The 15265-nt window shown below is 49.9% G+C and overlaps 1 protein-coding gene across 1 annotated transcript in view; it reads right to left on the bottom strand.

Moving 5' to 3' along the window:
- The window catches only part of CYB5A (cytochrome b5 type A), a 29506-nt gene extending 14645 nt beyond the window's left edge, over nucleotides 1–14861 (bottom strand). The window contains exon 1 of the mRNA XM_066246348.1: nucleotides 14605–14861. Coding sequence (XP_066102445.1) covers nucleotides 14605–14733 — 129 coding nt within the window. The 5' untranslated portion in view covers nucleotides 14734–14861. The remainder of the gene's footprint in view (nucleotides 1–14604) is intronic.
- Nucleotides 14862–15265: the final 404 nt, after the last annotated feature.

Below are 15265 nucleotides of genomic sequence, written 5' to 3'. Positions count from 1 at the left end.
TATGCCATGAGATGAAATCCTGGCTAATGGAACGTACGCACAAGCATCAGGAGAGCCTTCCGGAAGCCTTCTCTTTAGAGTGGTGTGCCCCCCTTTAGCCATTTCTCTTTATCCCTTTCTTCATCCTGCTGTCTGAAATGGGGTGCTGCCTTTGAACCTGGGAACAGGGTCAGGTCCTAGAAATGGCTGAGCAGTGGGCTAGAAGCCGAGCCCCAAGGGCTCCCCGGAGCACCGCCGCCCGGCACGCTGCACCTGGACCGCAAAGCACGGGTCTTCACAATGGGTGAATAAACTTCTTATCTAAGCACAGTTGTTTGGGGTTCTTCTGAGCTTAATTCTCGTGACTACATCCGTCACTCTGTCAAGAAACACCACAAGCCAGCACTCAAGTCCTGAAGTACGTGAAAGATGCAGATAAACATATGCCCGAGTAGTGAGAAACCTGAAGCCAAACTAGGACAATGGTCTTCACATACGTTAACCAAATAGAGAAATATTGAAGAACCATCTTAATTTATCCAGTATCTAATAACTGGGCCATCTTAATAAAAATCTTTAAGCATACTCTAGTCCCCTTCGGGTTAGAATCTGGAGGAACAGAGGAGACACAGGTGAGTCCCATCACAAGGAGCCCAAGCCCGAGGGAAGGCCTGGGCTGAACTGTGCTCAGTGCACTGGCTGAGGGAAGAGATACGTAGTTTGAACGAAGCAACAGCCGCACTGGGCCGGGGATGCCCGGACTGAACGCCATTTCCAGGGTGTGTCCAGGAAGGGGTTTCCGGGCAAGAGTGGCCTTCGAAGCCAAGGACTCAGTAAACCAGCTGACCTCCTGTAATGTCGGCGGGCTCCCTCACACCCATGAAGAGCTTGACTAAAACCAAAGGCAAGGAACTGACCCTCGTTCCTGCCTCACTGATGGGGCTGGGACATGTCCTCATGTCCTCTTACTGGACCCTGCCCTTGGACTGGGGTTTACACCTCTGGCTCCTCTGGCTCTCAGGCCCGTAGAGGGACAGAGGGAGCCAGCAGCTTGCCTGGGGCTCCAGCTTGCAGACATCGCACCTTGGGACTCCTTGGCCTTCCTCCTAATAAATCTCCTCCATGTGACAGATCGGGTGTGTGTGTGCACACGCGTGTGTGTCTCCTATTGGTTCTGTCTCTCTGGTGAACCCAGAATGACACAGGCAGATGGCTGGAATGGACCACACGATGGAAGACCCTGAAGGCCAGTGTGAAGGGGGACACTAAGGGGTCCTGAAGAGCAGGGCAGCATGGCCAGATGGCACAGGGTCACTGTGGGAACAGACAGGCTTCAAGCGCAGAGCTCTGCTGCAGGCCTGCGGCCGCCTGAGAGCAATGGCAGCACAGGGCTTCTCTAACCCCCGCCCTCCTTACCAGGCACCGGCTGCAGCCTTAGCAATAAAGCGGTCTTGGCCTCCTCCCTTTACCTGTGAGCCTGACACCAAAATCATAAAACCCAGCTGGAGAACTCGACTTGAAGGTCAGGTCAAAGGCTCCAATTCCAGAAGCTCAGGGTTTACAGGACCTTCAGAGACCCAACGTCCTCCCGCACTGAGGTGGAGAAACTGGGACCCAGAGCAAATAAGCCCGACATCACACGGACAGTTCATGAGGGAAACAAGACAAGCGCCCCAGTTTCTGACCTACTTCGCCACCCCCCCCTTTGGAACATGGGTATTCAATGGCCATTTTTATGTTTCTGAACAAAGCAACTTTCGATAGGAAGGCTTAAAAATAAAGTTTCTTCTTACATTTCCCCAAAGGGGAATTTAGAGGAAAATCTGTCTCGCTTCTTCTAGACCCCAGCAAACTGTCATCTGTCCTGGGTCTTACCCACTAATATTCAAAAGACAAACCTACACACTCCGAGCTCAGAGAGTTACCCGGGCAAGCAGGTTGTTCCGGAAAAAAACCAGAAGAGTGCAAAACTACACTTGGTGTCACAATAGGCACTAAGCGAAAAAACAAATAATAAAAACCTTTCCACTTAGAGGTAATGCCATGTGGACCCAAAGTCCAAAGCCCTGGAGTACTTTCAATGCGAACACTTCACACTGCCAAAAAAGGTGGAGTAAACAATGCCTAGGCAAAACAAACACACAACAGTGTACAGGGATTATCTGCAATAGTTACCAAAAATGAGAACAACTCAAAGGAGTTTGGAAAGCAATCGTTTAAAAAAGATTTAGAGCAAAATAAGCCGCCCGACCAAATAAATGTTCTTGATCACTTCCGGATCCTGTTTTTCCGAGGAGGCCCAGAATGAAGGCCTGGCAGCTGGCGGGAGTCACCAGACTTGTGTGTGAGGCCCCCAGCGTGGAGTCTGTGGAGGAACATTCCTGCGCGGCCCTGCCTGGGGCTGAGTGTGGCCCTCATGCTGTCTCAGAGCTGCAGGACCGGGCTCACAAGCCTCGCAGTCTCCTGGTTTCACACTGAGGATACCGGGGCGGAGCCTACAACAAGGCCTATCCATAGCATGGCATCTGCCCACCCAACAGCTCCTAAATTACCACGGGGGGGGGGGGGGGTCATGGCCCTGGCCTCAGGCGTTCCAGTCGGGTGGGTGTGGGGGAGGTCGGACTGACAAGCAGTCAAGGGGAGCCAGCTCAACAGCTGGAGGGGTCACCCTGCCCAGGAGCAGCAGGCCAGGGAGGGCACGCTTGGGCTCTGGTGGGCAGGTCCAGGAGCCGTTCACCAGGTGACCCAGCGAGCTGGGCACTCTAATAAAGGGAAGAACGTCGCAAAGGCTCAGAGGCAGAAACACAGTGGCACCTTGGAGGAAAGGCAGGTGCTGTGACTTGTTTCAGGGGGATAAAAATGCTTGACGCAAACCCCATCAGGGCGGAGGGTCCGCGGGAGCAGCTGGGGCCCCAGGAAGTCCACGCCCTCTGTGTAACGGGAACGCTATAGGCAAACTCTGTTCTAGGAAAGCTCTGTGGTCCTGCCGTGAGCCGCTGCACTTCCTCCTCCCGTCTATAAATACCCCTCCACCTTCGCACGCAGGCCAGAGTGTGCACGCAGCTGCCACGTAGGCATGCTCTGGGTTGCAACCCTTTCTCTTCCCTCAAGCAAATCCTTTTTGGTGACAAAACACCAAGTTGATATTACTATGTATCAGTTCACAACTGATAGTTTCTTCACTTGTTAGTAAATAGAAGGAAGGCCATTAGAAAGGAGAATTAAGCACAAATCACACCTCCCAACTACTTCATAAAGAACGCCTTCCTGTATCATTTACCTAAAAGTTAAAAGAGACCCCTCATGAGTCATATATTTGGCACAAACCCCTTCACCTTTGTAAGGCCTGCCTGACCCCTCAGGGGCTCCAATGTCTACCTTCTTCCATTCCCCGGGTTCCCACGCCCTGCTCTAGAAGTATTCTGGAAGTCATGGATTTTTCTCCAGCGGGCAGAGCCTGCAGGCCCAGGCAGCACTGTGCTACAGAGCAGGCAGAGGCCTGCAGGTGAGGACCCTGACCACAAGGTCCAGCTCTGCCACATCTTCAAGGCGAGACCTCCCCCACCTTACACTACACGGAAGAGTAAACGATATACCATGTTTCCCTGAAAATAAGACAGCGTCTTATATTAATCTTTGCTCCTAAAGACGTGCTAGGTCTTGTTTTCAGGGGATGTCTTATTTTTCCATGAACAAGAATTCACATTTATTGCTGAATAAAAAATCAACATTTATTAATATACTGTAGTCATGTCATCACAAACATCAGCATAACCAGCCAAACTCTGAATTTCATCAAGAATTTCTTGTGACTCTATTTCCATATACAACAATCTACCCTGTTTCCTCGAAAATAAGACAGTGTCATATTAATTTTTGCTCCTAAAAACGCACTGGGTCTTATTTTCAGGGGAGGCCTTATATTTCTAAGCTTGAAAAAAATTGCACTAGATCTTATTTTCGGGGAAACAGGGTAATCAGTAGAATGCCGGGCATAATAAGCATTCAAGTCATATCAACTGAGTTTCCTTGTATCCCCAATTCATCTGATAATGTCACAAAGAACCTTGTACAGGCCTGATACAGTTCCCAACCCTGAAATGTTCAAGGCAAAGTCCAGCACCAACAGACCACCCCCCCACCCCCGCCCCATCTTCAAGTGATTTCTACAGATTAAATCAACTGGCCTGATTCTACTAAAGCACAGAACCAAATGACAAGAGTCAACATAAGAACAACGAACATCTTCAGCAGGTCATATAGTCTCAGGGGTCCCTGGCGTGAGGACAAGGGGAGAACCAGCTGTGAGCTCGGGAGCTGGCACCCCCCCTGCAGAATGCCAGTGCAGTTTTCTCTCCTTGAGCAGGACAAGCAGAATTCCTGGTTATTTTTAGAGTTGAGAGAGTCAACATTTGGTCCAAGATACACAGCGAATCAAAGCTAATGGGCTTTTGGTCAGTGTGCCCTGACCAATGATGTTTACTGTCACCACTGCTACTCATCAGGGAAGGCAAAGTGGGTAGTGGGTGAAGTGGAGACACAAAGAAGGACCCAGGGACATTCTCTCAGCCACCCTGCTCCCCTTCTATGTAAACAAGCCCCGCCTCACCTCAAGCCCATGCCTGCTTCCTCCCTGCCAGACTCAGCCTGCTGTCCTTTCTCCTCTCTGAACAGACACGCACTCCTGCACACACACACTCCTGCACATGCACTCCTGTGCACACGCACTCCTGCACACACACATTCCTGCACACATGCACATGCACATTCCCGCACACATGCACATGCACACTCCTGCATACGCACTCCTGCACACATGCATTCCTGCACACATGCACACGCACATTCCTGCACACATGCGCACTCCTGCACATGTACTACTGCGCACACACACACTCCTACACACACACACACTCCTTCACACATGCACATGCACTCTCTTGAACAACACACACTCTGTCTCTCACACAGCCTCTCTCCACACCGCTTGCCCTGCAGGCATTCCCTGCCCCTTTGCTCCCCCGTGTACTGAAAACCCTCTGAAAGGGTTCCGCCTGCTGCCTGCAACTCGCCTGCTCCCTTTTCTTGCAAACTCCACCAACGGACCCAAACTGCTGTTCTAAGGTCACCAGTGACGCTGTGTGATTGACTGCACAGGTGAGGTAGGTGAGCCCCTTTTGGAAAGTGTGTGAGCTGGTTCCCAGCACACCACTCTCTGGGTCTCCCTCCCACCTCACGGGTCATGCTTTCGCCCTTCCTCTCTCTTTTTTCTCAACACAGGAGTGGCCCTGGGTCCAGTGTTGCATGACCCCTAGGCCAGCCATCACATCCAATGCCATTGCTTTAAAAATGCTGACAACGCCTGGGTCTTTATCTCCAAGTCTCTCTCCTAAACTCTGTGTCACAGAGCCACAGCCCAGGTCGCACCTCCACCAGGACATCTAGTTGGCTTCTCAGACCCAACATGCTGAAAACAGAACTGACTGTCCCTCTCCAAACCTGCCCTGCCATCACCCTTCCCCATCTCAGCGGATGACAATGCTGCTCACCTAGTTTCTCTGGTCAAAACCCTAAACCTTCTCAGAACCCGCAGCACATTCTGTGGGCTCAATCTGTAGAACGTGGCCAGGATCCCACCTCAACCTCATCACCCCTCGCCTAGGGTCCCTGGCCCCGGACCACGTGCTCTCACCCCAGGAGAGCAACAATTTAAATGCGCATCAGCTCACCGTCACTTGGCTCCATAAACCCCTCAATAGCTAATTACACCACTGACTTAAGACTGAGGCTTAGCTCTGGGAATTAGGAACGTGTGGTCCCGGCGGATGAATGGGACAGAGCAGAGAACCAGAAACAGACCCACGCAAAGGTTTTCCATCAATTTTTGACAAAGATTTGTAAAAGCCGTCTGAGGAGGAAGCAGAGCCTTTTCAACAAATGCAGACATTGACCAAAGTAAGTGCTGGGAAAGACGTGCAATGGGACACATGACATGTGACAGAAAATTCCCCGTTTGACACCAAGCAGTTGTGACCTGAAGCAGGTGGTAACCAAGGGAATGCACACTGGGCAGGAAAACTAAGAGGAAAATTAAGACAGAGGCTTTCAGGCAGAAACAAGCCTGACTTGTCTGAGGATCAAAGAGGGCCTGGTCTGGGCGTGGAGGCCAGGGGAGAGAGTGACCAGGCCGGTAGGTGAGGTGGCAGGGGCTGGACCGCGCAGAAGTCATCAGACCAGGACTGGCAGTGGGGACATCATTCTAAATGCCACAGGAAACCACAGAAAGGAACCAGGCAAGAGAAGGGATCATCCGTTTCCACAAGATAAAGCTTTTTGATTTTCTTCCAGAAATCATCCTCTTTAATGAAATAACAACGTACATCACTCAAAATGAAAACTCAGTGAGCAACCATCAATTTGACAGGAGCGGTGAAATCCGGAGGACTCTGTCAGGACACGGGCTCTGACAGCCATGCCAATCCGGTCGGGCGACACGTGCCAACGCAGATGTGTGGGCAGACAGAGCGGTGCATGAGGACACTCAGGGGGCAGACTTCCACAGGGTCTCCAGATGGCGACAGTTAAGTGGAATGGGGACATTGGCAGACAGGGGAAGAGTGTCACACACAGGGGACAAGGACCCACAATCAGCTAGGGGGCGGGCAGGCCATTAGATGAACACTGGACAGATTTCATCAGAGTGGTCACCTCATCAGATTTCTGCTCAGAAAAAGCCCCTTCAGAAATCCTTTTGAAAACATTTAACCTCCTCACCAGTGCCCAGTACGTGTTCAAACCATCCCTCTCTCTCACACAATATGACACCAGCTCTTGAGACCACCCAGGTGCCTTCTGGGTCTCTCTTTACTTCAGACTCCTCTGGGAAAAGCTGGGGTGGCCATGCCCTTCACCTTGAAGAACCAAAGAAAAGGCACCACCTCCCTTTCACCTTGCGAGGGCTCCCTCTGTGTTCCAACATTTCCATTCACATCTTCCCTTTGCTTCCTCACTGGGTCCTACAGAGAATTCTGGATGAGGGGACAAAAATCTCAAAGCAAGTGACAGCAGCTATGTACTATAGGATGGCTTTTTGCTTTCTGAGCTTTCCTAGTTATCATCAAATCTCCTGCGGTCTCACACCCGTCACAGAATCAGCAGAAGAACTCGGACTAGGGAGTCCTACATCCTGGATTTAAGTCCTGGCTTGAAATTCTCACCAGCTGTGTCATTTGAGCAAGTCCCTGACGCTCCCAAGCCACATTTTTCTTGCTTTTAGAAAGGACATCACAACCACCAACACCAACCAGAGGCTTGTTCTCAGAACTAACAGTATAGATGCAAAGGAGGGTATTATGCACGTTGGCATCCTTTTGGGCATATGTGGAATGTCAATCCTTGCCCGGTCAATGTCCACTGCTATCCCATTAGCCCGCTGGGCATTGCTACAAGGGGAGGAACATGACTGACATTTATTTAATACTGTTGATAGAAACTGGAAAGTGGAAAAGCAGGATGGATATATTTTGTGTCCTAGCCAGTTTCTGTTCCTCTGCCGCTGACAAACCAGTGGGTGCCCAGAGACACGGGTAGAAACAGACACACTGAGGCCTTCAGTACGAACGAGACACAGGTGCCAGCCCCGCGAGCCAGGCACAGAAAACCCGCACCTGGGTGCAATGGCCGGGAACGCCAGCCACCTCCTCCCCCCCAGCATCAGTGCTGGTTCACTGTCACCGTGCTGAATGTGCTGGTCACACGGGCAGACTAGAGACATAGTTCATTCCATGGATGTAAGAAATTGACTCTTCGCCATTATCCGTGAGAGGTCAGGCCTCACTAACCAGAGGTCACTCGCCACCAGCCTACAGAGGCCAAATTCTACCGACCTGGCCTTGAACTGTCTTCTCCTCCCCACATCTTTAACTCATCCTCCTGGTCCCATGCAGAACCTGATAGAGCACACAGGCAGCCAGTTAATAAATACACAGACCTGGATCTTCCCAAGGCAACACAGTTCAAAGGTAACAGGGAGAGCAGTATGAAGACGTGGGGAACGCCCCTGAGCCACTCCTGTGTACGTCCACCTCGAGTCTGCGACCTGCAGCCACTTCTCTGAGCACCGGGATGTGGACGACTGCCAACGACCACACTCATGTGAAGATAACAAGGCATTACTTGCCGTAACTGCTCCTTTTTTCTTTTTTAACACTTAATTTACAAGAAAACTTTAAAAATGTTTTCACATGTCATTCCTGCCAACGTTCAAACGTAAGAAGGAAGGAAATTATTTAGAGGAGTTATCTGACTGGCCCAAGGTCACCTCAACAGTAGATTTAAGATTTAGATCTGGTTTTCCTCACCGCGATCCCACGCTTTCCCGCCACTGCCTTGTGGGACCACGGCTGTTCAGACTCCATCAGCTACAAAGAACAGATGGACAGCTGTCAGAGGGGAGGCAGGCTGGGGGGGCTGAGTGTACAAGGGGAAGGGATCAAGCAAAAAAATAAATGGGCAGTCAAGGGGGTAGAAGAGGGTAAAGGGGATAAATGGTGATGGAATGAGCTTGACTTGGGGTGGTAAGCACACAGTACAGTGTACAGATGGCGTGCCGTAGAACTGTGCACCTGACACTATACATAATTTTACTAACCAATGTCAGTCACCCCAATAAGCTTAATAAAAATTAAAAAAAAAAAAAAACCCACATTACTTATGGTTGTGTTCTGTGGTTTGGGAGCACTTTTAGAAGAGCGGACACTTGCAAGAAAGTGAAATGAGTGTTATTTACTCACAGTTTGCACTCCCTTCAATTTAGAATGCCTAGCTTCCTTAAAAATAAATAAAAGTTAACCATCTTGAGAGTTTGTTTTGAAACAATTTTTAAAAAGTAGCTTCAGCCTGACCTGTGGTGGCGAAGTGGATAAGGCGTCAACCTGGAATGCTGAGGTCATCGGTTCAAAACCCCAGGCTAGCTCGGTCAAGGCACATACCAGAAGCAACTACTACTTTGAGTCGATGCTTCCCACTCCTACCCCACTTTCTCTCTTTCCTCTTTCTAAAAGTCAGTAAATAAATTTTTTTTTAAAAAAAAGTAGCTTCATAGTCTTAAAACCTCTTCTCAACAGTAGCAAAAAGTTACCCCAAAAAAGTATGTAGAAATCTACAACAGCGGCCCTGCCCACAGGCTCACATTCCCTGCTGGCCTGTGAGACTGACTGTGCCACTGTCTACCCAGATGCCTGGCCACCGTTACCACCAAGGGTGCCTTTGTATTTTCCTTCTGTGGATTTCATAATTTCTAGTTCTATTCACCAAACTATGCAGGTTCAATAATAAGTAACACTCCCATTTTACATTTAAATACGTGCAACTGCAGCTTTCTACTAGCATGAGATTTAGAATATTATTCAACTTACTCGGGAAAAAAAGCAAAGGCACTTAGGATTCTAGCCCTAAATATGACAACCTTCTCCAGAGTCAAGATACAACAACCTCCAGGTTTTTCAGAATTCAGGACTCGTGCGTTTCAAGCACCCACAGTCTCCTCCGGATCCCCGGGGTACTGAAGTATATCAGGCTCAGAACCTCTAGTCTCTGCCAAGTAGGCAGCCACATTCATGGGAAATAACGAAAAGTCATTCTCTGTCACAAAAGCTGCTGTGGAGACCCTGCCTACGACTACGAAAGCAAGAGTGAGTCCGGAGCCAGCAGCTCGGTGAGGCAGAAGGGTGCTACAGAGCAGCTAAAACACAGATACCCAGCATCATAATCCCGGGACCGCTAGGAAGTGGTCTAGAGAAACACGTTTCTATCTGGACCACGTAAAGGAGGGGGCTGTCTGACCCAAAGGCATTCTGCTCTCAGCATTTTTCAGGAAGATACTTTTTCACAAATTGAACATCTACTGACTTGAAAGCAAGTTAACATAACTGTCACTGCTTCTGTGACACCTTTTTGTCTCCCACCACGGCTCTAAAACGCTGTATGCTGCTGCCCAAATCACAGAAAGAGAAAAGCAAACCTTTCTCTCTCTCAGGTCTCAAGTGTCTACTTTTTCATTTCAATAACTTGCCCTCAGCGTTCTATAATCATTAACCCTATTAATAACGCAACCATATATGACAAGACCCAACTTCACAGTCATATCTGTGAATTTATATATTCAAAAACTAGAACTGAGGATTGAAAAGGAGGGAGGGAATAACCCTAGTTCAAAATACAAAGGCAACTAAGCTCATAACCTTGCAGGCTGGTATCAGATCGTAACTGAACACCTGTTGCTTAGCTGGCTCTTCTACCCTCTCAAGTGTCTGCCATCCTCCCGAAAAATAAAACAGCTGCACAAGGCCACTATTTCAGGAGACAAAGCCCACTGCACATTGCACAACAAAGAAACTTCATGTTTGTTCTTAACTAGAAGAATAGCATTTTTTAGAACATTCTCCTGTTTCAACATCACCTACCAGATGTACACCTTTACTTAGAATCTCATATTAGCACTCAGCTATATAGAATGCTAGAGAAAGCAAGCCATTACCCCCGACCCCCACCATGCAGGTGCAGAAGTTTGCATTTATTGCATGGATCACATGCCTGCAACCATGTTGTGCAGAGAGCCAACATTATTCCTTTCAGTTCTTCTCATAATCACCTCCATGAAGTTGGCACCGTTATCATCTTCCCATTTTAACTTAACTAAGCCATCTGAGGCACAGAGTGCAGGCAGCAGACCAGGATGCCCTTCCACTACGTATCTTCTTAACATGAATAAAGACATGCGGGTATATCTATCATATTCTGAATGATGCTATGGAAACAGTGGGTCATATTGGGTGGGTCAATTCATAGTATAAGAAAATCTTGCCCATGGTTAAAAGTTCACTTTATAGTTTGGAAGCCCCTTTCCCCCCCTCAAAAAAAAAATACCTTCCATATTTAGGTAAATTAGTGAAAACAGAATATTCTTTGGTTAACACAGAAAAGATTCACAAATTTCTGAGGCTTTTATATCAGGGGTAGTCAACCTTTTTATACCTACCGCCCACTTTTGTATCTCTGTTAGTAGTAAAATTTTCTAATCGCCCACCGGTTCCACAATAATGGTGATTTATAAAGTACAGAAGTCACTTTACTTTAAACAATTTATAAAGCAGAGTTACAGCAAGTTAAAGCATATAATAATTACTTACCAAGTACTTTATGTCAGATATTTGCTAAGTTTGGCAGAATAAATCTTTATAAAACAACTTACTATAGTTAAATCTATCTTTTTATTTATACTTTGGTTGCTCCACTACCGCCCACCATGAAAGCTAGAACGCCCACTAGTGGGCAGTATGGACCAGGTTGACTACCACTGTTTTAAATGATAGTAAAAAGAGGGTGAGGGTTGGGGGAAGAGACAGATCTTCTGGACTTCCTCTGATTCAAAAGTAGGGATAAGATACCCAGCCCTTGCTTCATCAAATAATGGAACCGAAGAACCTAGAAAGAAGTAAACCACCTGTCAGAGTATCCTGCAGACCTCTGAAGGAGAAGGTGTGTGTTTAAGATGCAGGAAGCCAGGGCCAGGGATCCTAGAATGGCCATGCTGGGGCAGGAAGCCAAAGACTAGGACACTGCCTTAAGCAGAGACATCACAGAAAAGTGATGACAAACAGTAAAGACAGCAAACGGAAGATGTGCCCCGAAAAGTGGAACTGGATGCTCTGGGAAAGCTGGCACAATGGATTCCAGCTAGAACAGGTGGGCAGGCCTCCTCCCCTCCACATGCCACACACCTTCTCCTCGGTCCACTTCCAAAGCTTCGGCCACCTCCCTCTTCTACCTAAATCCAGCCCCGCCGTGAGCCTGTCTGGTATTTTCCACTCCAGCCCCGCTGAGCTGAGGCTCTATTCACTCACTAAAGCCCACCTGTGACACTCCCACTGCCCTCCAGAGACACTCCCGATGGCCGAACACAGCTTTCTGTGTCACCATTCCTATTCACATCACTGTCTTCTGTTATCCCTGCTTACTCTGGGGTTCCTGTGTCCTGAGACATGTGGAGGCCACAAGAGCTCAGCAAGTGCCACACCAACCGATCAGAAGGAAGGGCCCGAGAACAGTGCAGTGGGAGTCCCCTCAAGTCCTAGGGAAGCTGCTACAGGGAGCACTGGACCAAGCACCAGCCAAGAAAGGCAAGTGTATAGGAACTGCTGTAAGCTGGGTTTCATTTAAATGACCGTAAACAGCAGTTTCTTGTTATCTCACTCTAAGTTATCAACATTAGTGATAAACTCTCATCCAATTTTACTCGGGAGGCATGCTCCCCAAGCTACTTTCAAAGATAGGTGACTAAAAACTGAGAACGAGAAAGGAATCTATTGTCAGCTAACTTACCCACTGAAGGGGCTTGTTTGTATCTCTTCCAGTTATACTCAAAAAACAACAACAAAAACAACTTTGTATAATTCCCCATCCCTGCTTCATAAGAATGAAATGTAACAGTAAATGGCTTATAGTAAAGTTTAATGATCTTCTCCTACTATCTCCTTCTGAGAAATTTACTCAGACATTGTGCAAAACTCATTTCAGGGCAGTAATTCCTTCCAGACTAGGAATGATTCTTGTCCCCAAGGGGGCATTTGGCAATAACTAGGGACATTTTTGATTGCTAAAATCGGGGGAGGGGTGCTATCCATGTGGTGGGAGAAGGCCAAGGAGGTCTCCTATACAAAAGAATATGTAGAACAAAACCCATTAAAAAAAGAAAAAAGAAATGACAAATGCTTCATAATATAAAAGACTATTAATCTTTTATAAATGCTACACTTTTTAAGAGACACAAATAAAGAAAGTACACACTGTATGTTAAAGCTGCAGAATTACTTATATCATGCAAGGGGGGTGGGGACGGGAGAAAAAGAGTTCCAAGTAGACAAGTGGTGTCCATTACACCTGATGCTATGTTCTGGGTCTTTAGTTCAAGAAACTCTTGGCCTTGGCCGGTTGGCTCAGTGGTAGAGCGTCGGCCTGGCGTGCAAGGGGTGCCGGGTTCGATTTCCGGCCAGGGCACACAGGAGAAGCGCCCATCTGCTTCTCCACCCCTCCCCCTCTCCTTCCTCTCTGTCTCTCTCTTCCCCTCCCTCAGCCAGCGAGGCTCCATTGGAGCAAATATGGCCAGGGCGCTGGGGATGGCTCCTTGGCCTCTGCCCCAGGCGCTAGAGTGGCTCTGGTCGCAACAGAGCTACGCCCTGGAGGGGCAGAGCATCGCCCCCTGGTGGGCAGAGCGTCGCCCCCTGGTGGGCGTGCCGGGTGGGTCCCGGTCGGGCGCATGCGGGAGTCTGTCTTGACTGTCTCTCCCCGTTTCCAGCTTCAGAAAAATACAAAAAAAAAACAAAAACAAAAAAACCTCTTAACAGCAAATAAGCTCTGTAGTTCAGCAAAAGGGGCAGAGCAAATCAGACGTGACTCCCAAATAGAAAGCACTCTTAACTAAATTGGAACACTCTTTATCTTCCAGCACTCCAGCAAATGACAATGTTCATACATAGCAAAGTGGCCTACTGATAAATATCAACTCTAACCTTTTTAAAAAGTTTTTTTGTTTTTTAACTCTCTGCAAAACAAAATTCTCTCAATGTAAACTGTGGTCCAATTAAGCCCAGGCCTGTATCTGTTATCCCCTCAAACTTTGTAAAGAATTCCCACCATTAAACATCCTCCTTTACTGTCTGGGGGCAGGAAGGAAGGTAACTGTTAAGATTTATGACTCAGACTCCCCCACAGTGATAAAAACACCTCCAGAGGTAGCAAAGAAAAGCCCCCTGGAATTTATTGTAAGAAGGGTAACCCTAGAGCCTTATCAAGGGAACCTTTTCCTTCAAGCCAGGCAAAGTTCTTTTCCAGCGTTCAAAGCTGCTTCGGGAGCACGTCCCACGAACAGCGAGTTTCTGGCTCTGCCCTCTTCCTTCTTCATCACAGCCCGCCGCACACTCACTCAGTTCCCTGGGTGCCGCTCTGCACCTCGCTGCAACGTCCTCCCCCGGCGCGTTCTTAACGCCGGGGTGGGTGGGTGTGTGCGCCCACTCACCCTGACCTTGGGACGACCTCGGGGTTCCTGGGGTGTGGTGGTGCCCCCACAGCTCACCAGGTGGAGGAGGTGGTCTCCAACCTGCTCCAGGAGATCACGTCTGTGCAAACCCAGGGAGAAAATGGGTCTTGCAATATCCTTCCGATAGCTGCGCCCCTCGCCAGGGAAGCCAATCCAGCGGCGACTAGGTTTCCCACCGAGTGCTGGGTGGAGCTCGGTCTCACACGCCGGACCCGGGCTCCCGAGGCAGTGCCCGCCCCCTCTACGGGCCCCCTCCCCCGCCGCAGGTCGCCCCAGGTGGGCACGCACAGGTGCGCAGACGCGGGGAACGCTCCCAGGTGTGCGCGCTCTGACGCGCGGACTCGGGGGGGCGCAGAAGCGGGGACAGATCCCAGGTGTGCAGAGCAGAGACAGGTGCGCCCAGGAAAGCATGCAGATGCGAGGCCCGCTCCCAGGTGCGCAGCGCAAGGCGGGCCGGCCCCAGAGCGCGCGGACGCACGCACAGCCGCGCCGCGAACCACAGGTCCCGGCGGGGCGCCTCGCGCACTCACCTCCTCCAGAAACTTGGTCAGATCGTAGACCTTGTGGTGCAGGATCAGCCAGGTGCTCTTGCTGTGGTTGTGCTTCTGGATCTCCTCCAGGGTGTAGTACTTGACGGCCTGGTCCGACGGCGCGGCCATTTCGGAACGCGGCGAGCTTCAGGCCCTGCAGACAGTACCCGAGCCGGGCGGAGAACAGCGCGCCTCTCGACTAGCCAGGGCCGAGACATTCCCGGCATCCCAGCCCCGCGCCCAGGGAAGGGCCACCCGCATCTTGGCGGGGGGGCGGCTGGCTGGCGGCCTCCGATGATTGGCCAGAATCCGTATCACTCAAGGGGCCCGCCTTCGACCGACACCCTCCACCAGTCCCAGCGCGCCCCGCCCAGAGTGAGTGTTAATTGGCGCAGGGCGGGGCGATGCCCGCTGCCCTTGCGCCTGCGCAGAAGGAGGAGCGGAGGGGCAGTGGGGGAGGGGGAGTCAGGTGGCGGGCGGCACACGTGTGCGCAGGAAGCAGCAACATCCTCCACCCGTTGTCCTCGGAGGTCAATGCAGAGTCCACTCCGTGCTGGGCGGCGCCCGCACGTCAGAATCGCCGCTATTTCCCAATCAAGTCAAATCAGCCAGACCTCGACGTTCATGTCTACAAGTCCGCCGCGAGTCTCAGGGGCAAATG

Source organism: Saccopteryx bilineata, chromosome 11, assembly GCF_036850765.1.
Source record: "Saccopteryx bilineata isolate mSacBil1 chromosome 11, mSacBil1_pri_phased_curated, whole genome shotgun sequence".
NCBI classification, from domain to species: Eukaryota; Metazoa; Chordata; class Mammalia; order Chiroptera; family Emballonuridae; genus Saccopteryx; species Saccopteryx bilineata.
Note: the sequence above shows the minus strand (reverse complement) of the source record. Positions and strands in the feature narration are given on the sequence as shown.